Below are 22467 nucleotides of genomic sequence, written 5' to 3' on the forward strand. Positions count from 1 at the left end.
CGTAATCGTGAATGAGGGCAGCTATTCGCCGAGGGTGACAGGTACGCGAAGCCTCGACTCTGTTCACCGGCCGTTAGTTTACTGGAATAAAACATCGTTTGTAAAATCATCTTCTTGGCCGTTTACTAGCCGCGAACACAGAGAATCCTTCGGGAGCGTCTCGGAGCGGATGTCCAGAGCGAGTACCAAGTGTTGCGAGTAGCGCGCTAAAACGGATGTAAGACCGAAAGCAAAGTTCAAGGAAAAAAACGTGTGGAACAAAAGAGGACAACTCCAGGACGCCGTTTTCCGGCAGCCTCCGGCCGCGTCGCAGGACCGACATCAACGCGAACGCGGGAGGGTCGAGTAGCTTGGGACGTCCTCCGTTCCTTCCGAGTAAGATGCGGATTTGCATGAGTAATATCTGACTTTTTTGGAATCAAACACCACTGTCAGAAAAGTGAATCAAAATATCAATTTGTCAATTCACGTCCAAAATACATATAAATAAACCTTCAGGAAAATAACCGTGCCGCGTGTGTCCGTGCGCGTTCGGTCAGTCAAGTTTTGAATGTGTTTGGTTCGAACCTGTCGCGGCGTTCCCGAGTTGAAGTTATTCCAATCCCTCTTTATTCACTTGGATGACCAATTTATCTTTCATTCTTTACTTCTATGATACGTTCTTGTGTGGATCATACGAAATCTTTCAAACGAACTGTTCCATTCATTTCTTCAAACGCTTATTCATAAAGACTTTGATCAACTTAATATTTACCTCCCGGTGATCGTCATCTTTTTGGAGAATATTTGTCGAAGGGGGGGGGGGGGATCAATCACGGCACATCATCAGTGTAACGACGGTACGCGTCAGATCGGGTTGCTGTTGCTCGTCGGACAGCTTTTGGTGAGAGAACCGGAAGTGACATTTTTTTCTCCCCGATGTACGAGACCGTTTGTGTTTCCAGAGTTACGCCAATAATAGCCAAGGAAGCGAGGTGCTCTAACCGTCCATTCCGAACGGTCAGCGAGAACGGAACCGAGCGAAGCGCGTGTGTAGTAATCGGCGACGCGAAGAGAGTGTTGGACGAAACGCTAACTCGTTAGCACGGAAGCTGACCGCGGACAGAGTCTCCAATGGAAGGTCTGAGACCGCCGCCGATTCTTTCTTTGCATTCAAGCAATTTGGCCAAGGCGTGGAAAACGTGGAAAGAGCAATTCACGTTGTACGTGGAACTGACAATGCCCAAGGCGGAGGAAGCCACGAAATGCAAGCTGTTTCACATCCTCGTAGGCGAAGAAGGTAGACAACTGTTGAACGCGCGGCGGAGCGACGATGCGTCCGCGAGGGACACCGTGAGGGATATGATGAGAAAGTTTGACGAACTTTGGAACCCGAAGCGAAACCAAACCGTGGCCAGATACGCATTCTTCACGAGAGATCAAGCAACGGGAGAAAATGTCGACGAGTACGTCACAGAATTAAGAGCCTTGGCCGGCACCTGTCATTTTGAGCAGTTAAAAGACTCCTTGATTAAAGACAGAATAGTGTGTGGCACAAACCACAGCGGGCTGAGAGAAAGACTGCTAAGAGAAGAGAATCTAACGTTGGAAAAATGCTTGAAGATCTGCAGAGCGTCGGAGCCGTCGCGAGAAAACTGGAAAACGCCGCAAGGGCAGACGCTGAACGAAGCCTATTCGGTCAAGGAAGAAAAGACGAGCAAAGGTGAGGTTTGCTGTACATTTTTTTCTGCCAAAACGCGCGAGAGAAATACAAAGAAGCGTCCCGCTACCGGGAAAAAAAAAGTGTTTAAAATGTGGAAAGGATCATCGTTTTGCTGTCATGTGTAAGACGAGAAATGCACCCGGTAAGAATGATGGAGCACCAAATGCTGTTGAGGAGCACGATAGAGAAGATCCTATTCTTTGCCCGTGCCCTCGGGGAATTGTGCACTAACTTCCGGTGACGTAGGTCACGCGCCACCGTAGGTTAAAGATTGATTGATTGATTGATTGATTGGTTTGTGAAAATTGAGACCGATAGGATGATTAGGGTGCAGTGCACGTGAACACAAAAATATATTAGGAACATGAACGAAGACACACAAATGGTTTGTTTGTTTGGTTTGTTTACTGAACATAAAACATATATACAGTCATAATTTGACAGAAAATAAGGTAGATAAAAAAAAGTAAAAAGAAAGAAATCAATCTTCATTCAACACAGTTATTATGTTCAAGGGAGTAGGAAGAAGTAAAAAACGTATCTAGTCCTACCCCGTTGTGTGATTGTATCTAATAAATCATTTTTATATCAATCAGAAAAGAAAAAAGAAGTCTCCATTAAGGCTCATACTTTACCCTTAACCGTGATATTTTTACAACTTTTGGTTTGTATCGGGATTATATACTTCCACACCCTGACACTCTTGTGTCGATTTTCTCTTGTATTCATAATGGATATGTATATACCTTTCTCTATTTATCAACTTAGTTCTGATTTATCATTATATTTCATGTTTTGAATTGATCATTTTAACTCTGATTGATGTAGCTTGTTTGTACTATTTTTTTGAATTTGTTTTTGAACTCGGCAAGCGATTTACTCATTTTCAGGTCCGTTTGGAGATTATTCCACAGATTAACACCTTTGATAGATACACTTCTTTGCTTGACCTTTGTTCTTGTTTTGAGTTTTTTGAATAAGTCGGCACCTCTTAAATCATAGCTGCTTTCTCGAATTTCGAAAAACTTCTGAATGTTTTGGCAGAGCGGGTTATTGTGTGCTTTGTACATTAATTGGGCGGTTTTAAAGTCAACCGGGTCATAAAATTTCATCGTATTTAATTTGATAAATAGTGGATTTGTGGGTTCCGTATATTTTGATCTATTAATAATTCGAATTGATTTTTTTTGTAGGTTGAGAATAGGGAGTGTGTTTGTTTTGCAGGCATTTCCCCATATTTCCACACAGTAGGTCATATATGGTAATAATAATGAAGTGTATAATGTGTACAAAGATCTCTTATTTGGCGCTTCCTTGGTTTTGTAGAGGATCCCTACGGTTTTGGCTATTTTTCTTTTTACGTTATCGATATGTGGCTTTCAATTGAGTTTACCATCATTTTAGCTTGGTGTTTGATTGGTCTTGTGCCAAAAACAATTAACTTCGATTTTTCCAGGTTAAGTGACAATTTATTTCTGTCGAACCAGTTTTTTAATTTGTTTAATTCATTTTCTACGGTTGTCAGGAGCTGTTTCAGATTTATTCCAGAACAGTAGAAAGTTGTATCATCAGCAAATAGGACACATTTAAATTGTTTTGAGACCTTGCAGATATCATTTATATATAAGACGAATAGTTTTGGACCAAGCACTGACCCCTGAGGAACTCCGTGAGTGATTTTCAGCTGATTTGTTTTTTTATTGTTGAGTTGCACGTACTGATATCTGTTTTCTAAATAACTTTTTATCCATTTATAAGCTACACCTCTAATGCCATATCTTTCTATTTTTTTCAATAATCTACTGTGATCTATTGTGTCAAAAGCTTTTTTTTAGATCTAGGAAAACCCCAACAGTAAATTCTTTGTTGTCTATATTAGTGGCTATTGCTTCCACAAACTCCATAACTGCCATTGAGGTGGTCCGTTTTTCCCTGAAGCCATATTGGTTCTCACTTAACAGCGCATGCTTTTGTATAAAGCTATCAAGTCTGCGAGAAAATCGTTTTTCTAATATTTTTGAAAATTGTGGTAGTAGTGATATTGGTCTATAATTTGTAAACCGATGTCTTTCTCCACTTTTATAGATTGGAATAACTTTAGCAATTTTCATTTTTGATGGAAAGACACCAGCTTTGAATGACAGGTTGCATATGTGCGTGAAAGGTCGCACTACATATTCTATAATCTGCTTTATTATTGTCATGTCAATATTAAAGCAATCAGTTGACTTTTTATTTTTTAAAGTTTTTATAATATTTGATACTTCTTCTTGTTTTACAGCAGTAAGGAACACCGTGGAGGAGTTTTTTTCTACATATCTATCTATTTCAAACAAGTTTGTTGGATCAGGAATTTGTTTTGCTAGGTTACTGCCGATGTTGACAAAATACTCATTAAATTCAGTTGCTATTTCTGCAGTTTTTTCCAAAATAGTGTTTTTGCCTTTGATAAAATACTATATATTTCTGATTACTTGGTTAAGTGTCTTCCATATTTCTTGTGTGTTACTTTTATTCTGCTCTAATAGTGCATGATAATGATCTCTTTTACTGGTTCTTATAATATTTACTAGTTTATTTTTATAGGTCTTATATATTTTTTCTGCTTCTTCAGTTCTCAATTTTAAAAACAATTTATATAAATAGTTTTTCTTTTTACATGCGTTTTCTATGCCTTTCGTTATCCATGGCTTACTTGGGTCTTTATACTTTTTGGAGACTTTAGTTAATGGAAAATGTTTATCATATAAGGAGATTATGGTAGACTGAAATACTTCAAACGCTGTATTTGGGTCTTCGTTTGAGTAGACCTCGGTCCAGTTTTGTTTTTCTAGGTCTTGCTTAAAGGCGTCGGTGGAGCGTTGGGTTCTTAGTCTTATTTCTGTTATGTGAGTTGTTGACTTTGCTTTTCTATCAAAATAATTATGAAAAACTGCAAAAACAGGTAGGTGGTCACTTATGTCATTAATGAGAAGTCCACTTTCCATTTTATGATCAATCTTATTTATAAATATGTTATCTATTAATGTGGCCGTGTCAACTGTTATTCTGCTAGGTTTCAGGATTACTGGGAAAAAGCTGTTGCTGTACGTAGTATTTATGAAGTCGGTTGTTTTTTTGTGTCCATTTGGGTTTAATAAGTCAATGTTAAAGTCACCACATATTATTCGTGTTTTCTTATCGTTGTTGTAACTGAGCATATCTGTTAGTTTTTTATTGAATGTGTACATGAATACATGATCCTGGTGTCCTATAGATGCAACTTATGATGATATTTGATGCCTTTTTATTATAATGTATTTCAATGGTTAGACATTCCATTAGGTTTTCTATTGTGTTTGTCAATCTCTCGATTTTACTGCATTTAAGTGCTTTGTCTACATATATTGCAACCCCCCCTCCTTTTTTGTTTTCCCTATTAGTTGCAAACATTTCATAACCTTCTATTTCCATTTCAGTTGTTTTATCTTCATCAAGCCAAGTTTCTGATATGGCAATTATTTTAAATGTATTGAATTTAGTCAGGTATTCTTTGATTTTTGTGAAGTTTTTATAGAGACTTCTACTGTTTAAGTGTATTACTGAAAGTGCATTTTCCAATTTTATATTAGTGTTGAATTGTTCATCCAGGTAATAGTCAGAGTTTGTTACCCTTTGTTTGTTCTGGAAGAAGTTGTTGTCTGGGTCCAAATTGTTCTCGGGATCGAATGAATGGCTTATAGTCAATATCTTCAAAGGGTTGGAAGTCCATGTTTTTGGGATGTGAATTTCCCGCTCCCTCGCTGTCGTCGCTCGCTCTCTCGCCGTCATCACTGGCTCCCTCGCGGTCGCTGGCTGGACGTCTCCTGGCTCCCTCGTGGTCGCTGGCTCCCTTGCGGTCGTCGCCGACTCCCTCACGCTCGCTGGCTGGCTGCCTCCCGGCTCTCTCACGCGCGCTGGCTGGTTGTCTCCCGGCTCCCTCAGGCTCGCTGTCTCCCGGCTCCCTCGCGGTCGCTGGCTCCCCTGCAGTCGTCGCTGGTTTCCTCTCGGTCGTCGCTGGCTCCCTCGCGGTGGTCGCTGGCTGGTTGTCTCCCGGCTTCCTCGCGGTCGCTGGCTTCCCTGCAGTCGTCGCTGGCTTCCTCGCGGTCATCACTGGCTCCCTCACGGTCGGTCGGTCTTGAAAAAGTTATTGTCCGGGTCCAAGTTGTTCTCAGGGTCAAATGTCTTGTGGTTAGTAGGGTTGGAAGTCATCAAAGGGTTGGAAGTCCATGTTTTTTGGGATGTGAATTTCCTGCTTCAGTAGGGTCAGAGTTTTTATCTTCGGGTGGTGAATAATTCTCAGTATGCTGCTTGATGGTGTTGAACTCGAGCCTGTTGTGTTGGAGTACTGGTGCGGGGGTGGACGATAAGTTTGTCATGTCTTAAGTAGGCAGTTTCCCCTCTGTCACGTGCAGCTTTTAATTTTGGGAGGAGCTCTTTTCTTTTTTGTCGTACGGCATCTGTAAAGTCTTCGTTGATGTAGATGTTGGAGCCTTTTAAGTATTTTGCTTTTTGTAGGATCCTTGATCTGTCCTTGTATTTGGGAAATTTCACCACAACTGGCCTCGGTCGAGGTCTTCCAGGTTCTTGTCTTCCTGTGCGGTGAGCTCTCTCCACCTCAATTTGCCCCTGTATCAGCAGCTTCTCCTTGAGGATTTTTTGAACTTTTTCCTCTGTTTCAGTCCACGTTTCTCCCGGTTTTTCCTCAATTCCATCAATTACCAAGTTGTTTCTTCTTGACTGTCCTTCCAAGTAGTCCATCTTGTCTGTTAATACAAGCATGCCGTCACATATTTTGTAGAATTCTGTTTGCATGTCTTTGGAATGGCCAGTTTGACAGATTAGATTTTTTTTTAATGTCGTTTACCTCTTTTTTGGGTAAAGTTGATGCTGGTTTTTATTTCTTGGACTTCCCTGGTAAAAGTGTCAAGTCGTGAGTTTGTTGAGTCTATTATCATCTTGACAAATCCTTTGAAATTTTCCTGTTGTTGTTGCAAGAGCGCTGTAAAAAGCTCTTTTTGTTGCTGGAGTAATTCGTTTACTTGAGTGAGGGTCAGGAAATCCTCATCCTGCTTTGTGTCTTGCTTCTGTTTGGGTGGCATTTTGTCAGGTCTCGTTGCTAGCCAGTTGTATGCTAGTTTGTGACGTTTTTGTTTTTTTTTGTTGTTTTTTTTCCCAAGATGGCGCCCGAGTAGGCAGCCTTCGGCAAGTGCCTCGCTTTTTTGTTCTTTTTTGGTATTTTTGTCTATTGTTTTGTCACATGTTTGTTGTTTCATCGTGTGGACCTGATATGGACTGTTTTCAGCGCTTTTTGGCCACGACATTCGTCAAAGGAGAAGTATCTGTGCTTGGTGGTTGCGCCTTCTCGGCAGCACGCCTGTAGCAGCACAGATGTTGATTTGGAGGAATGTCGGCGCCATTGACTGTCGGTGCTGGACAGACCTGGGGTGCTTGTGTTTTTTGCGCCTGTAATGGGCAGCATTTTTCACAACCCCGTTTTGTTCAGTGGCTATGTCGGCGCTGTCGGACAGTCGGCGTTGGTGCGGCTGGATGGATGGCTGCTGAAGTTGAGGATGAGGAGAGAGGAGCGTTGGCGCAGAGCGCCGATGCGTATTTGGAACTGAGAGTTGCCGCTTGGAATTGAAATGGATTTCCATGGGACAGGAGAAGTGAACCAATCTCTTTTTTCCTCAATGGATGCTGCAGCTTCTTGTTGACTTTGAAACTTAGCTTGTAGCCGACGTGTGCACATTTTGAGCATGACGTCTCTGATCCACTGGTTAAAGGACACTCTGATTCTCTTTCATCTGAAACTGCTTCAAACAACAAAGCGTGTGACGGAAAAGTGGTTAGGACTGCACGACTGTCCGTGTTTTATGTTATGTGTTGTGTTTATTATTTTACTTTATGTTAACTGTTTTGTGAAGCGACAGCTGTTGTGAAAGCGCTATATAAATCAGCATGTATTGTATTGTGTCCAGTGGGCTTGCTGCTGGGTGTTTCTAACGTGGCAAGTGGGGTTGCCGGCTCCCTCACGCTCGCTGGCGTTCGGCTGGTTGGTCTCTGGTGGTGGGTAGCGACTTTTCGCAGTTAGCTTCCGTGCTAACGAGCTAGCGTTTCGTCCAACCCCCTCTTCACGTCGCCAATTTCTACACACGCGCTGCCACCATGTTTCGCTCTGTTCTTTACTTTCAAATGTGGGAAAGCTTCACACGAGAGAAATGTTGACTTTGCTGTTGCTGCTCCTTCTTTCCGTGTTGATGCGAATCAAGCAGGAGTTGGCGCCGTCATTCGTCAGGCACGCGCTCGTTAGCCCGATACATCAAAGTTTGAGGCGATCGAATTGGAAGTGCGAGTGGAAGAGGCAAGCAAATGTCTTACTGAGTTCACAGAAAATAAATCTCAGGTGGTTGTTTGTTTGTTTTTTTTTCTCCTCCACACCCCTTCGGATCTACTTGGGACCAGTCCTAGCTCTACCGGTCGATCAGGATCGACGTAACGGGCATCCCTGCTCTACATCTTCTAAACCCAGATGTGAGGTTGGAACATTCGTGACAAAGTTCTGGTCATGTACAATCAAACAAAAACCAGTCCATCAGGCCAGTGTCGAGTCAAGATAAGGAAGGAAGCCCAGAAATAATCAACTCTTACCGAGTGCTGTTTCAAATTGGAAGGGGGTGTCCCAAATCTTGGCAAAAAAGCCAAGCGAAGACATGAGGCTGATCCAAATACAACATGAGAGCATTGAAACAAAAGACTTGATACACGTACCAAAAACGAGAACATTGCGACAAAATCACCACAACGGAAATGATGGAAATGGAATTCTCGTCATGTTTTCACTGCTTCCGATTCAAAAAAGAAAAGATGGAGCAATAGTATTGTGAGATTGAGACATGCTCGTTGCTCGTGGGACAGCTTTGGGGTGAGGGAACCGCGAGTGACGTGCGTTCTCCCCGATGTTACGAAACCGAGTTACGTACACGTGTTTCCGCAGTTATGCCGATAAGAGTCTAGTAAGCAAGATGCTTTGACCGTCCATTGCGTGCGGTCGGCGAGAACGGAGTCAAACCATCGGCGTCTCGTCCTTTGTCAGTTTGTGGCCGTCCCATTACGCAACGCAGGGCGCTCGAGGAAATGGCAAAAACTTGGCAAAGTTAAATAGATGGGGGGCGGGGGGGGGGGGGAATCAGCCCGTCGAAGCAAGACGGCCTGGCCGTTGCGTTGAAACGTCCACGGCGTGTCTCAAGCCGACTTCAGATGAAGCGGCTGTGTCCCCAGAGGTCTTCATTTTGCTTCTTAAGACCTCTGAGGACATCTTGAGACACTTTGACGGCGGGGTACTGTATGCGATGGATGAAAGAGGGATCTTATTTTGTGTATCGATTCTTTGATTGTTGTCATTTATTTTTCGCGACCCCCGACGGGGATCCATAAAGGATGCCTCATCATAAACATTGCCCAAAACGCAAAGTGTGAATAACAATCCGACTGAGCAAAGCTTGACTTGACCAGAATGCGTGTTTGTCTTCACAAGTCCTGTATGTCGCCGGAGAAGATCTCGGTCCCGAGCAGCAGGTCACGCAATTTGCCAACATCAAAGAGGAGGAGGAGGAGGAGGAGCTAGAGCCTCTTCACCTCAAAGAGGAGGAACGGAAGGATGACATCAACGACGTTCGCTTCATCTGCGTCACTGTGAAAAGTGACAAAGGTAACAGAGAGCGCAGTGGGCCGATCAGCCAGACGGCCTTGTTGCTCCGCGATGCATGCTCACCACGCAACTCATTTCCAGCCAAACTAAATTTGCGTGCGACACGCGACATTTGTTTACGCGGCACGAGAAAAGCCCAAGCCATCCTCCATCGGTTCCTGTCTAAGCCGTTTGCAAACCAGAAATTGTTGGGCAATTTTCCTCCCGAATCAAGCAGGTCTTCCATCGTGCGAGGTTCCACTCGATTCATTCTCCGTCGGATGGAAACTTTTTTTGCTGTGTGTGTGTGTGTGTGTGGGTTGCCTGCGGGTAGGTGAAGGTGAACTCAACAAGCAGCAGCGAAAGCTGCCGACGTCCTGCCTCCCGGCCTCTTCCACAAACCATCCTTTAATTCGACTGAAACCCTTTTTAAAATCTTCCCTCAGTCACGGGACTTTCTTGTTCGGACCCCCGTCAACTGCGGTAGCGACAACTGGCATCTGTTGTTCCTATTACGAGCAACTGAAAATGACAATGTTGCACCTCGTGGCACTTTGACTTGAGCAAACGTCTTTGTCTTCTTGGGTCCCGCAGACGTCAGTGAAGAAGGTCTTCATCCCGAGTCACCTCACGTTCAGGAGGAAGAGGACTATCGTGTTGGCGAGATGCCGCCGACCTTTGCCCCTTTGACCGTTGAACAAGGTGAAGAGGAATGCCAAAGTGAGCAGAGCAGGTGGGCGCAGCCTCCAAACTGCAGCTCAAGTCAACCCGTGACAACTGAAGGCGGTGCAGGCCACCGGGGACGATCCCGTGCATACCATGATGGCGACATCACATCACGTGCTCATTATACTGACGATGATGAAGATGACAAAGGCTCTCACTGCGATCAGACGTGTCACACAGACAACAAGTGCTGGAAATGTTCTCAGTGTGACAAAACATTTGATGCCCAGTATAACTTGATGGTGCACTTGACAATGCACACTGGAGAAACCCCCCTTGCCAGCGCGGCTTGTAGTCAGAGGTTCACTCAAACAGCCACTTTGGCAAAGTACAAAAAACCACACGTCGGGGAGAAATATTTCGTGTGTTCGGTCTGCCACCAGAAATTTAGGAAGCACTGTAACTTAAAAGCACACTTAAGAACGCACACGGGAGAGAAACCTTTTGCCTGCTCAGTCTGCGATAAAAGATTTACTGAAAGGGGACATTTAAAAACGCACTCGAGAACGCACACCGGGGAGAAACCCTTTGCCTGCTCAGTGTGTGGTCAACAATTCTCTGAAAGGGGCAGCGTGACAAAACACGCAAGAACCCATACTGGAGAGAAACCGTTTGCCTGCTGCCTTTGCGGCAAAACATTCACCCAGAAGGCATATTTAAGAAGGCATGTGAGAACACACACCGGGGAGAAACCTTTTGCCTGCTCAGTCTGCGATAAAAGATTTAATGATAGGGGACATTTAAAAACGCACTCAAGAACGCACACCGGGGAGAAACCCTTTGCCTGCTCAGTGTGTGGTCAACAATTCTCTGAAAGGGGCAGCGTGAGAAAACACGCAAGAACCCATACTGGAGAGAAGCCGTTTGCCTGCTGCCTTTGCGGCAAAATATTCACCCAGAAGGCATATTTAAGAAGGCATGCGAGAACACACACCGGGGAGAAACCTTTCACCTGCTCAGTCTGCGATAAAAGATTTAATGATAGGGGACATTTAAAAACGCACTCAAGAACCCACACCGGGGAGAAACCCTTTGCCTGCTCAGTGTGTGGTCAACAATTCTCTGAAAGGGGGAGCGTGAGAAAACACGCAAGAACCCATACTGGAGAGAAACCGTTTGCCTGCTTCCTTTGCGGCAAAACATTCACACAGAAGGCACATTTAAGAAGGCATGCAAGAACACACACCGGAGAGAAGCCGTTCAGCTGCAGCGAGTGCGATAAACACTTCTCTAACAAGTATCAGGTCACGAAACATAATTGTGCTGTTGAGAACAGCAGCGCTCTGTGAACCTGGACACTGACGTGCTGCCGTCTATTCCCCAGCATGAGGTGATTTTCGAATTGCGACGCAGGCGTTAACGCACTGAGCGTGGGCAGGGCGCGCAACGTCGGCGAGTCTGCGTGCGGGTTTCTGGGAATGATCCGTGGTCAACTTCAGCCCCCGTGTCAGTGTTTGAATGTTGTTACCGATTTGTTGCTTTACTGCTTTATATGTTTCTTGCTCCACGTACAGCACTTTGTATGCAGCAATGGCTGTTTGAAAGTGCTCTATAAATACACTTGACTTGAGTTGTCATCTTTAAATTCCGAGAGCCATTTCAGCGTTTGGGGTACGAGACGATTCAAGGGTTGTTCATGTTCAAGTGGAACGATGTGCGTTGATTCCAATCCAATCCAATTCCGATCCAATACGTACGCCTCGGTTTGAGAGGGGATGATTCAATGAGATTCCTGTTCATCTGAAAAATGTATACAGTGTTTGTTCATATACTTTTTGTCCACTAATGTCTCCCTTTCATACTTTTGCTGCTGTCATTTGGGAATTTCTCCATTGTGAGACAAGTAAAGCTTTTCTCATCTTATCTTCTGTTTTTGGGCATTTGACTCAGCCTGATTGGAGTCTTTTATTCCATTCCGTCTCGTCTATGTTATTAATTTCATCTTTCAACAGTCTTTGTTCTCAGTTGTTTTACTTGAAGGACATTGCGGTTGCGCTCTACAAATAATGGAGTTTAATTGAATTGTCGTTTTACATGAATGAATTGAATTGAATACAACTTTATTGTCAAATGTGCTGTACGTATGTGTGACATAAAAGCACAGATGAAATTTCTTCCCTCTCGACATCAAACAAGAGGAGCCGCTGCGAGTGTCCGCGGCGCCATCAAAAGAAAAGTTAACAAAAAAAAATGACAAAATAATACAAGACAACACATGACACACAGACAATCGCGCAATCTTAACCACTTCCTGCATACACTTTGTTGTCTGAAGCCGTTATAGATGAAAGAGGAGCGAATCAAAGTGTCCCGTCCATGATGACTGAGACTGACCTACAAATATGGCGGACACACACACACACACACACACGTCTGACGTTTATAACGAAGCAGTTTGTGTCACGAGTTTCGATTAATTTAGAGGATCCAAAAGGCAGTTGTCTCAATAAAAGTGAATTGAGGCGATGGCCGGAAAGTCCCGCTTCAAGATGGCGGCTAAATCTGCACGTCTTCGAACGAGCTCCTAATTCAAGCTGATGCTTTTGAAGGCTCCGCGGAGTGAATGTTTATGTTTGAGCGCAACAAGACCCGATATGAGTATTCGAAAATCAGAGCTCTTTTGGTGTATTTTTATTTCATTTTGTCGGATGAAAGGGAACCGTTTCAATGGTAGATCAAGGAACTGGCAGCAGTAATCCATTTACATCTGTAGATGGCGGTATTGTGCTAATTCGGCATGCAAACAGCCGTATAAAAACAAGGAAGAAAAGTCACATCCGCGGGAAATCGCTGCACTACTTCTTGCACGTTGTACGCAAGCATACATTTGATCTCCACCAAACGATCGTTTGACTCCCCGGATTCTGATTTAGTTGAACGCACGGAGGCGCCGAGGCACCACCTACGTCCCAGCCGACCGAAACACAGTTTGGAGGAGTTTCGTGTGGGAATAAACGCCTCTCTGCCTATTTTAGCTGAGGTCGCTAGCCGCTAGCTAACAAAGAGGCGAGAGGCGCCCCGCGTCGCAGAGAGCAAGAGCGAGTGGCAAGGGCGACGATTACCGTGGGCCAATGTGTGCGAAAATTGTGAAAGACGAAGAGTACGGGGAGGACGTTTGTGGAGCAACCCAGGAGAGCGAGCGTCAAGTCCTGGACGCCGATGTCGAGCAGCCTCCACTTTCGCTCGGTGACGCAGGTTCGTTCACGACAACTTGTTTGCCGACCACACCCGTTGCATTTCATCGCAATGCTGCGGCGTTAATTCGACCGTCAAAGCGGCGGATCTCTTGCCATGCCGCATTCCAACCTGGGTGTGTGTTTTGACGGAAGGGTCTCCAGCTTTGATCTCGGGTAGGCGTTTCACATGCGGTTTTGAAACCGGGATTAGGGTTTCCAAGATGGCTTCTAAACTTGCTTTTACTGTTTCCAAGTTGGGTTTTGAACGAGGGTTAGGGTTTGAAATGAAGGTCTTAAGCTCGGGCGTTAAACCGGGGATGGGGTTTCGATGGAAGGGTGTTAAATTGGGGTTAGTGTTTCAAAGTAGGGCTTTAAACCAGGGTTCGGACAAAAGTCTTGAGGTGTCTAAAACGGTCCGAGGAGTCTGCGGGTGAGAGAGCTTGTGGAGTCGGAGCTCAAAATGCAAATTGCAGTCACCTTTAGATTTGCGCTTTGCCTTTGGGCTCCGCTTCTCCTTCATCCCGCCGGACCCAAGCCGAGTCGGCATGAGGAGTCCATCCGTCTGGCTCTCCGCCCTGCCCCGACTCGTCTGGGAACGAGAGCCCAGGAAAGTCAAACTCCTTTCCTACTGAAAACCAGCGTCTCAGATGTGGAGCTTTGGATGGCGAAACACAAGTTCTTCAAAGTCCTCCCGAATGGCCTCACCCGAGCTTGTACCTCAGCGGCCACGAAGGCGACCCAAAAGGCCCCGCTGGGCCTCCTTCATATTGACGGCAGCTCCCTGCCGGTGCCGCCGTCTCCATTGGGTTAAAATGGGACATCTGTTATCATTACTTTTGAGGTCGCTTAGCATTATTTTCATTCCTATTCAAAAGTGCCTGCCCTTACATCGTAATTGAACCCTTGGGCATCGAGAAAGGATACCTTAAACATTGGCAAGAACATGTGCAGACAACAGCATGCAACTTCAGACTCCTTTGAATAAAGCTTGTCTCGGTCAAAGCGTGTGTGTGTTTGTTTGTTTGTTTGTTTTTTCTTTTGCTGTCCCGCAGACGTCAGTGAAGATCTTGTTGGCTCGCGGCGGCCGGCGTCTCCCCGCATCGAAACGAAAGAGGCGCCGCAGCCTGCGCGCGTTAAAGAAGGGATGCCGGATCCCGCTCGCATCAAAGTGGAGGAAGAGCCCGAGGCACCGCGCGTCAAAGAAGACGAGCGGGAGGAGCGAATCTCAAAGTCTCCGTCGACTGGCGTCATTGTGAAGAGCGAAGGAGCCCACCGCGGAGGAACCCCGTCGGACGGCCTCCTGGCTCCGCTTTCAGATGGCGATGACGTCACGTCACACTCTTCCGACTATGGCGGCGACGACGACGACGATGAACAACGCTCTAAAGAGGATCCGACGTTTGGCACTGGCAACAAGTGGGTTAAATGTTCTCACTTTGACAAAAAGTCCTTGTTGAAAGCACACACGGGAGAAAACCCATACGCCTGCTCCGTTTGTGGCAAAATATTCTCGAGACAAACGCATCTGACAAATCACACACGAACACACACTGGCGACAAACCGTTTGTCTGTCCGGTTTGTGCTCAACGGTTCACCACGAAGGCCAATTTAAAAAGGCACGCCAGAATGCACGACGGAGAGAAACCTTTTACTTGCTCGCTTTGTGGCAAAAGCTTCACGCAGAGCGGAGATTTGCGAATACACGTGAGAACGCACACCGGCGAGAAACCGTTTGTCTGCCCGGTTTGCGGCACAAGGTTCACCATGAAAAAGAACCGAACAAGACACATGGGAACGCACACGGACGAGAAACCTTTTGCTTGCTCGGTTTGTGGCAAAGCCTTTAACAGGAAGAACAATTTGAAGACTCACGCGAGAATACATGTTGGCGAGAGACCATTCACTTGCAGCGTGTGTGACAAGCGATTCTTTCGGAAGGATCAGCTTAAGAAACACAAATGTGCTGCTCAGAACGGCAGAAGACCGTCGAGCGGCAAAATAAACTCTTGAGCGACTGAGACTGTTGGGGCTCTCGGACTCATTGCCGGTGGCTGGAACGAGGTCGAGATTTTTCTCTTCTATCGTTGGCCTTTTTACTATTTTTCAGAGATGAATTTCAACCGTTCTTCATGTTTTGTTTTGTTTTGTTTTAAAGGTTCAGCAACCGGTGGAATGTCTTCTTAAAACTTTTTCATTCCACAAGATGTACTTGTACGTCTTTTTAAAATTAGGCCCCGCCTACCAAGGAAGTACTTGTACGTCATTTTTTGCGTCATAGAGGGGAAGAGGGTCTGATGCAATCTGTGAATGAGAATAAGCCGTTTGCATTGTAAATCATGTAAAAAAGCGACCAGCAGGTGGCAGTGGTGCCTCACGTGTTTGAAATGCTTGCTTTAAAAAAAGAAAGCTATTTTTCTCCGCAGAAGCCCAGGAATCGCCATTTCCATGAAACTTAGCCATTTTGTAATGCCTATTGCCGAAGAATGGAAAAAGATGGAAACATTTTTTTTCTGCTGAAAGAATAATGAAAACGCATAGTCGAATCGTTGCTGAGCAAACCTTTAAAGGACGATCTGAAAAACCACAACAAAGAAAAGATCTCAAAAACAACGTGCAAGACTTTTATCATCAAAAAACGGATGTCACAGTCTGTGGAGAACACTGCCATCTATGGGCGGGAAAGCGCATTGGTAGACGGAGGTCGTACGGCGGCACTCCTTCGATTTATCGTAAAACGAGGCCGAGCGCAATACGTTATATGGATTAGAATGTAAATGACTACAGTCTTCCGCCCCATTTATACTATTACCCCCCCCCCCTTTTTATTGCTATTCCGACTAAAATGAAAAAGAAGACATTTGTCCAAGTGAAGCTGCCGTACCTTTTCTCCCACAAACGGGAGCTTCTTTACGTCGGGCTCACGCAAACGTGCTCGCTTCACTAAAGCGTTCTTTCCGAATTGCCTCTCGAACGTACGCAAGCGTCGACACGCGGCCTCCTTGCCCATTTAATTGGACTCAATCCAAATTCGTTCAATCTCGGTGGCCTCCGTGCGCGGTGAAGCTTCTCGCTTTAGCTTAGCTTGACCTTTTTTAGCTCGCTTGCTAACAAAGAGACCCCGGGCGGCTGTTAGCAAGACGTCGCTAGGCCACCGAGAAACGCGGCGACCACCATCGCGTGGAAATGTGCACGAGACGCGTGAAAGAGGAGGAATGCGATGAGGAACTTTGGTGGACCAAAGAGGAGAAGGAGCCACAAAGCCAAGCACTTTGCAAGGCGGAGCCTCGAGTTCCGTCAGACCCAGCAGGTATGTTCGAAGACTTCTTCCTCTCACTCTTGATCGGAATTACCTTGGAAAATATTCATGCGCGTTGAAGATTATCACGTCGTAAATCTTGTTTGGAGTCATTCGAGCAATCTTACGTCTCCGAACAAAACCGAGAGCAATTTCAACAACGCTCGATTCTTTATTTCATACCCGGAAGGATCGCAGAGTTAAAACAAACGCGGGCACGCGCACAATTTCAAAGAGCAGCAAGAAAATAAGAGCAGAAAACAAAGCCAAGCCACTTTAGTCTTCAGGCCTTCAGGCAGTATGCCAGGATTGACATCGCAACCACTCGTGCTGGGTCCAAGATCCAAGGTCAGTCGTGTCACCGTGTAATGTGAGCAAGTGATCAGATTGATTGTAAAACGTTGGTTGAACGTCCGCCGACGTCTTCGATGCTCGCTACGCAACGAACATTAACTGGCAGAATGTTGTCTGGTGTTTTACTTTTTTTGTGTGTGTGTGTCCCGCAGTCGCCAATGACGCTCTTGGCCCTGAGCGGCAGGAGCCAGAAAAGGTTCCGATGAAAGACGAGGTGGAGCCAGAGGCACCGGGGCCTCTTTGCGTTAAAGAGGAAGAGCGGGAGGATGAGCTCAGCTTTCCGCTGGCTTGTGTCAGCGTGAAGATCGAAGAAGGGGACGGGGACCACTGCGGAGGGTCCCACTCCGACGGCCTCTCGCCGCCCCCGTCAGAGAGTGAAAACATCACGTCGCACTCTTCAGACTATGACGACGGCGATGACGAACGCGCCACAGGTGACGGGACGTGCCCGACTGACGCCAAACGAGTCAAGTGTTCTTACTGTGACAAAACGTTTTGCAGAAAGTCCGTGTTGAAAGTACACACGAGGAAGCACACCGGAGAGAGACCCTTTGTCTGCTCGGTTTGTGGCAAGGGCTTCATTCAGAAGGGCGCTTTAAGAGCCCACGTCAGAACGCACACTGGAGAAAAACCTTTTGCCTGCTCCGTTTGTGGCAAAAGCTTCATTCAGAAGGGCGCTTTCAGAGCACACGCGGGCACGCACACCGGGGAAAAACCTTTTGTTTGCGCAGTTTGCGGGAAACGATTCTTTCGGAAGGGCGATTTAAGAATACACATCAGGACGCACACCGGCGAAAAACCTTGCGCGTGCTCCGTTTGCGGCAAGCGATTCACTCGCAACTCGCAATTAACGAGGCACGCCAAAACGCACACCGGAGAAAAACCTTTTGCGTGCTCCGTTTGCGGCAAGAGATTCACTCATAACGCCACGCTGACGAGGCACGCAAAAATACACACCGGAGACAAACCCTTCGCCTGCTCCGTTTGCGGCAAAAGCTTCACCCAGAAGGGCGACGTCAAGGTGCACGCGAGAACGCACACCCGAGAAAAGCATTTTGCCTGCTCCGTTTGCGGTCAAATTTACGACTGCAGGGCAGATTTGAGAACGCACGCGAGAACGCACGGCGGAGAAAAACGTTTTGCTTGCCCAGTTTGTGGGAGCCGATTCGCGAGGATCGGCGACTTGCGAGTCCACGCGAGAACCCATACCGGAGAAAAACCTTTTGCCTGCTCCTTTTGTGGCAAGCGATTCTTAAAGAACGGCGACCTCAGAGTCCACACGAGAACACACACCGGAGAGAAGCCGTTTGCCTGCTCAGTTTGTGGCAAAAAATTCACTCGGAGCGGAGGGTTAAAAAAACACGCGCAGACACACACCGAAGATCCGAGCGATCAAAGATCGCGGGGTCAAGGAGAGACGGAAGGGCGCTTCCTCTCCAAAGTGAAAAAGGAAAGCGAATGGGACTCCATTTCTGCAAACTGACGTCACGGGGCGATTGTGCGGTGTCCGGCGGCGGGTGGGCTCTCGCCGAGGGGCTCTTTGCTCATCTGCTCTCTCACCGCCCGGAAGCTGGCGCGCCATCTACCTACCTGTCATTTGACACTTGTTTGATCAATGACCATGTCATTAAATTCATTCGAAATACCTTTCTGGACCATTGTTTGTGTCTTTTCAGAGAAAATAAGCAAGCATTCATTGCTTTTCTTTAAAACGGGGATTTTCTGAAGTGATGCCATAGAAATCCGAAAATACAAACGACCGAAATGTGTGAGGAGAAAACCTCCAAGGGGGGAACAATTTGAACAAAGGTTTTTCCAAGATTTATTCCTATCAATAGACACAACAAACAAACACGCTGCCCAGTGGGCGATTCGTGGCAAAAAGAGAGAATCTCATCCGGCAGAAATCTTTTCAAGGCTTTGACATTGATGGCGTACCAAATGGTCCCAATATCTCGCCTGACTCGGTTTCCACAGTGGATACTCAATGGAACCAAACAATATGCACCTCCAGTTCCAGGAAAAAAAAAATATCTTTGGGGGATTCAGATCTTTTTTTTTTTTTTTTTCGAGGCATTGCCATTGTACACAGTCATTTGAATGCTTCATATAATTCATCTATTGCAAAATGAGTTCAATGTTGACGTTGCACTGGCTTCTTTGGCCATCACAACAATTCGGCAACGGGGCGTTTGTTGTCCCGAGCGGCAGCAGGCTCACCTCCATTGGCGCCCGTCCGAGTTGAAGTCTGTCGTCACCGGCGTGCGCCGGGTCGCGTTTTCTTTTGGTCTCATCGCTACATCTTGTTCTGGTCAGTGTCGCTCTGTTGACAAAAATCTTTGCATCCCAAGTGTGGGGGAGAAGTGTGACAGCAACAAAAAAGCATTAGCCGCCCCCCAAACCTCCAAAATGCACTCGCACTGTCTCACGTTACTGGGGCAAATCAAAAATCGCTTCAAAATGGGAAACCGCCTTGGGCCTTTTCCGATGTGGGAAAAGAAGCACCCTTTTCATCTCTGCTTAACCCCGTCACCGAAAGGTGAGCGACGTGGACTTTCTCGACACAGGCTCGGATTCGTCCGCAGCTTCACTGACCGCCGCCCTTCTGGCCAGCGCACTTATGCCGACTCAGGAGATACCTCCGAAAGAATTTTTGATCGCACACGCCGCAACCGAATGGTTTCTCTCCGGTGTGCGTCTTGGTGTGCCTCGTCAAGTTTGAGTTCTGGGAGAATCGCTTCCCACAAACTGAGCAGGCAAATGGTTTTTCTCCTGTGTGCGTTCTCGCGTGCGCAAGGAGCGCTGTTTGGAAAATGAAACGTTTGCCACACACCGAGCACGCGCAAGGTCTTTCTCCGGTGTGCGTTCTTGTGTGCGCTAATAGCTGCGAGTTCCGAGCAAAGGTCTTACCACAAACTGAGCACGCGCAAGGTTTTTCTCCAGTGTGTCTTCGAGTGTGTATTGTTAGATCTTCGTTCCGAAAGAATCGCTTGCCACATAGTGAGCACGCAAAAGGTTTTTCGCCCGTGTGTGTTCTGGCGTGTGCTCTCGAGGCGCCTTTCTGAATGAAGGTTTTACCACAGAGCGAGCAGGCAAAAGGTCTTTCGCCGGTATGCGTTCGGAAGTGAGTCGCGAACTGCGCTTTGAGCAAGAATCTCTTACCGCACACCGAGCAGAGGAACGGTTTTTCGCCAGTGTGTCTTCTCGCGTGTCTTGTCAAATCGCCCTTCTCGTTGAATCTTTTGTCACACGCGGAACAGGCAAAAGGTTTTTCTCCAGTGTGCGTTCTGGTGTGTTTGGTCAAATCTCTCTTGCGATTGAAGCGCTTGTCACAGAGCGAGCAAGCAAAAGGTTTCCCTCCACCCCGCGCACAAGTGTGCTTGCCTAAACCTGCCTTCCGAGCGAATCTTCTACCGCAGTCTGAGCACGCGAAAGGTTTCTCTCCAGTGCGCGTTCTTCCGTGTCCGACCAAGTCTCCTTTTTGAAAGACTCGCTTCGCGCAGTCCGAGCAGGAAAAGGGCTGATCGCCATCATGTCGCCTTCTTGTGTGCCGCGTGCCACTATGATGGAATGTTTGACCGCACACCGAGCAGGCAAAAGGCTTTTCTCCACTATGTGTTCTGAGATGTACTCTCAACGCCGACTTGCCGTCAAAGCTTTTGTCACAGAGAGAACATTTGACTCGGTTGTTGTCCGTCGGGCATCTCGTGGTCGAGTGTCTATCGTGATCATCGTCATAGTCGGAAGAGTGCGAGGTTGCATTGTCACCATCTGAAAGTGGAGCCAAAAGGCCGTCCGATTGCGGTGCTCCACTGTGGCCTCCGTCCTCGTCTTCGCGCTTCACAGCGACTCCGGCCGATGGAAACTCGTCCTCCTGCTCTTCCTTTTTAATGTGAGGGGAATGCAGCTCGGCTTCCTTTTTGATGTGAGATGATTCTGGCTCCCGCCGCTCGGGCCCCAGATCTTCACTGACGTCTGCAGAAAAAAAAGGGAAGCGGGGGGGGGCTCACGACATGGCTTGATCGAGTCTCGTGTCCCGGCGCAAAATGCCGCCATGCACGGACCGTGCGATTCATCGGCAGATCGCGCCAACTCTTGGTGATTGATCGTCAAGCGGAAAAAAACATTTGTGGCGGCCCTACCGCCAATAGGTTTTGCCATCCATAGGAATACATTTTGGTTGTGTGTTGTCAACATTTGCGGATGGGTTTTGAAATGTGGCTCCGTTTGAAATGATTTCCGGATCACAACACACTTTCGAGATGCCACCTGCGGTAAAAAGATCCACCCTGAGAAAAGACACCGGAGATTTGAGATCGCTCTTGTGATTTGCAACAAGACAATCAGTTCAAGTGAATACTTGCCCAAATACCCATTTGCAATTGCGTTTGTTTAAAATGGATTCGGCGGCCCGGTAGCCCAGTGGTTAGCACGTCGGCTTCACAGTGCAGAGGTACCGGGTTCGATTCCAGCTCCGGCCTCCCTGTGTGGAGTTTGCATGTTCTCCCCGGGCCTGCGTGGGTGCTCCGGTTTCCTCCCACATTCCAAAAACATGCGTGGCAGGCTGATTGAACACTCTAAATTGTCCCTAGGTGTGAGTGTGAGCGCGGATGGTTGTTCGTCTCTGTGTGCCCTGCGATTGGCTGGCAACCGATTCAGGGTGTCCCCGAAGACGGCTGGGATAGGCTCCAGTACCCCCCCCCCCCCGCGACCCTAGTGAGGATCAAGCGGTACGGAAGATGAATGAATAAAATGGATTCGCTTTTTCCCGTTTCTTGGCGTTTTCGCTCGACAAGAGGCTGTTGGTTCCCGAATCTTTTTCCGAAGAGCGTAAAGAAGTCAACAAACCCGCGCTGCGTAAGGCGACTCGAGGCTCCGACTTGCAAAGTCGCTGAAGTTGAGGCCGCTTCTCCTCTTTGGTCTCCCAAAGGTCCTCCTCGGGCTCTTCCTCTTTCACTCGTCTCGCGCACATTTCCGCGCGACGGTCGCGACGCTTTCCGGTCGCACTCGATCTCTTTCTTCGCGACGAAGCTAAACTCAGCTCAGCTAGTTCGAGCCGCTTCAACGCGCGCCGAGACGACTTTATCGGGACGCCAAAATGACACTACGGGCGCTTTAGTGGAGTGAAGTAGAGAGGGCGTCGTGTGTCGACGCCCTCCGGACGCCCAGGCAATCGATCAAAAATAAAAAAAAGATTTGATCGAAGTCGCTCGATCGCGTAGGCCCGAAACGAAGTGGCTTCGCGCTGCAGCAGGAGCGGTACGGCAAAGCCACTTGGACAAAAGTCTCCTTGTTGGTTTACCCTCGCCGCCTCATTCGCAAAGCGGAAATGGCGCCCGTCAGTGACAAGTCTGCTGTCAAATGAATGCAGGCTGCGCGAAAGCCGAAGGGCGCGAAGAGGCGGACCCCGTTTGCCACACGCAAAGTCCACTTGTTTCTTTGATAACTTCTTTCATTTTGCTTTGGAAACGCTGCTTGCGGTTTGCGACGTGGCCCCGCTCAATA

At 47.0% G+C, this 22467-nt stretch overlaps 3 protein-coding genes across 3 annotated transcripts; 2 read left to right on the forward strand and 1 right to left on the reverse strand.

The window, feature by feature from the left end:
* Positions 1-876: 876 nt before the first annotated feature.
* LOC147208140 (uncharacterized) lies at positions 877-12207 on the forward strand. Its single transcript, XM_086107996.1, has 3 exons — positions 877-1702; positions 9258-9431; positions 10005-12207. Exons 1-3 carry the CDS (start codon positions 1114-1116, stop codon positions 11423-11425), a joined length of 2184 nt encoding a protein of 727 aa, XP_085964122.1. The 5' UTR covers positions 877-1113; the 3' UTR covers positions 11426-12207.
* A 714-nt stretch (positions 12208-12921) lies between these two features.
* Positions 12922-18609, forward strand: LOC147208141 (uncharacterized). The gene is made up of 4 exons (XM_086106500.1): positions 12922-13331; positions 14365-15317; positions 16461-16620; positions 17115-18609. Exons 1-4 carry the CDS (start codon positions 13208-13210, stop codon positions 18443-18445), a joined length of 2568 nt encoding a protein of 855 aa, XP_085962626.1. The 5' UTR covers positions 12922-13207; the 3' UTR covers positions 18446-18609.
* Positions 16761-21954, reverse strand: LOC147208142 (uncharacterized). Its single transcript, XM_086108013.1, has 2 exons — positions 21811-21954; positions 16761-20937 (listed from the first exon to the last, which is right to left on the reverse strand). Exons 1-2 carry the CDS (start codon positions 21932-21934, stop codon positions 19550-19552), a joined length of 1512 nt encoding a protein of 503 aa, XP_085964139.1. The 5' UTR covers positions 21935-21954; the 3' UTR covers positions 16761-19549.
* Positions 21955-22467: the final 513 nt, after the last annotated feature.

The sequence above is a fragment of the Hippocampus guttulatus genome, chromosome 3 (assembly GCF_054856545.1).
Source record: "Hippocampus guttulatus isolate MCC_2025c chromosome 3, RoL_Hgut_1.0, whole genome shotgun sequence".
Taxonomy (NCBI): domain Eukaryota; kingdom Metazoa; phylum Chordata; class Actinopteri; order Syngnathiformes; family Syngnathidae; genus Hippocampus; species Hippocampus guttulatus.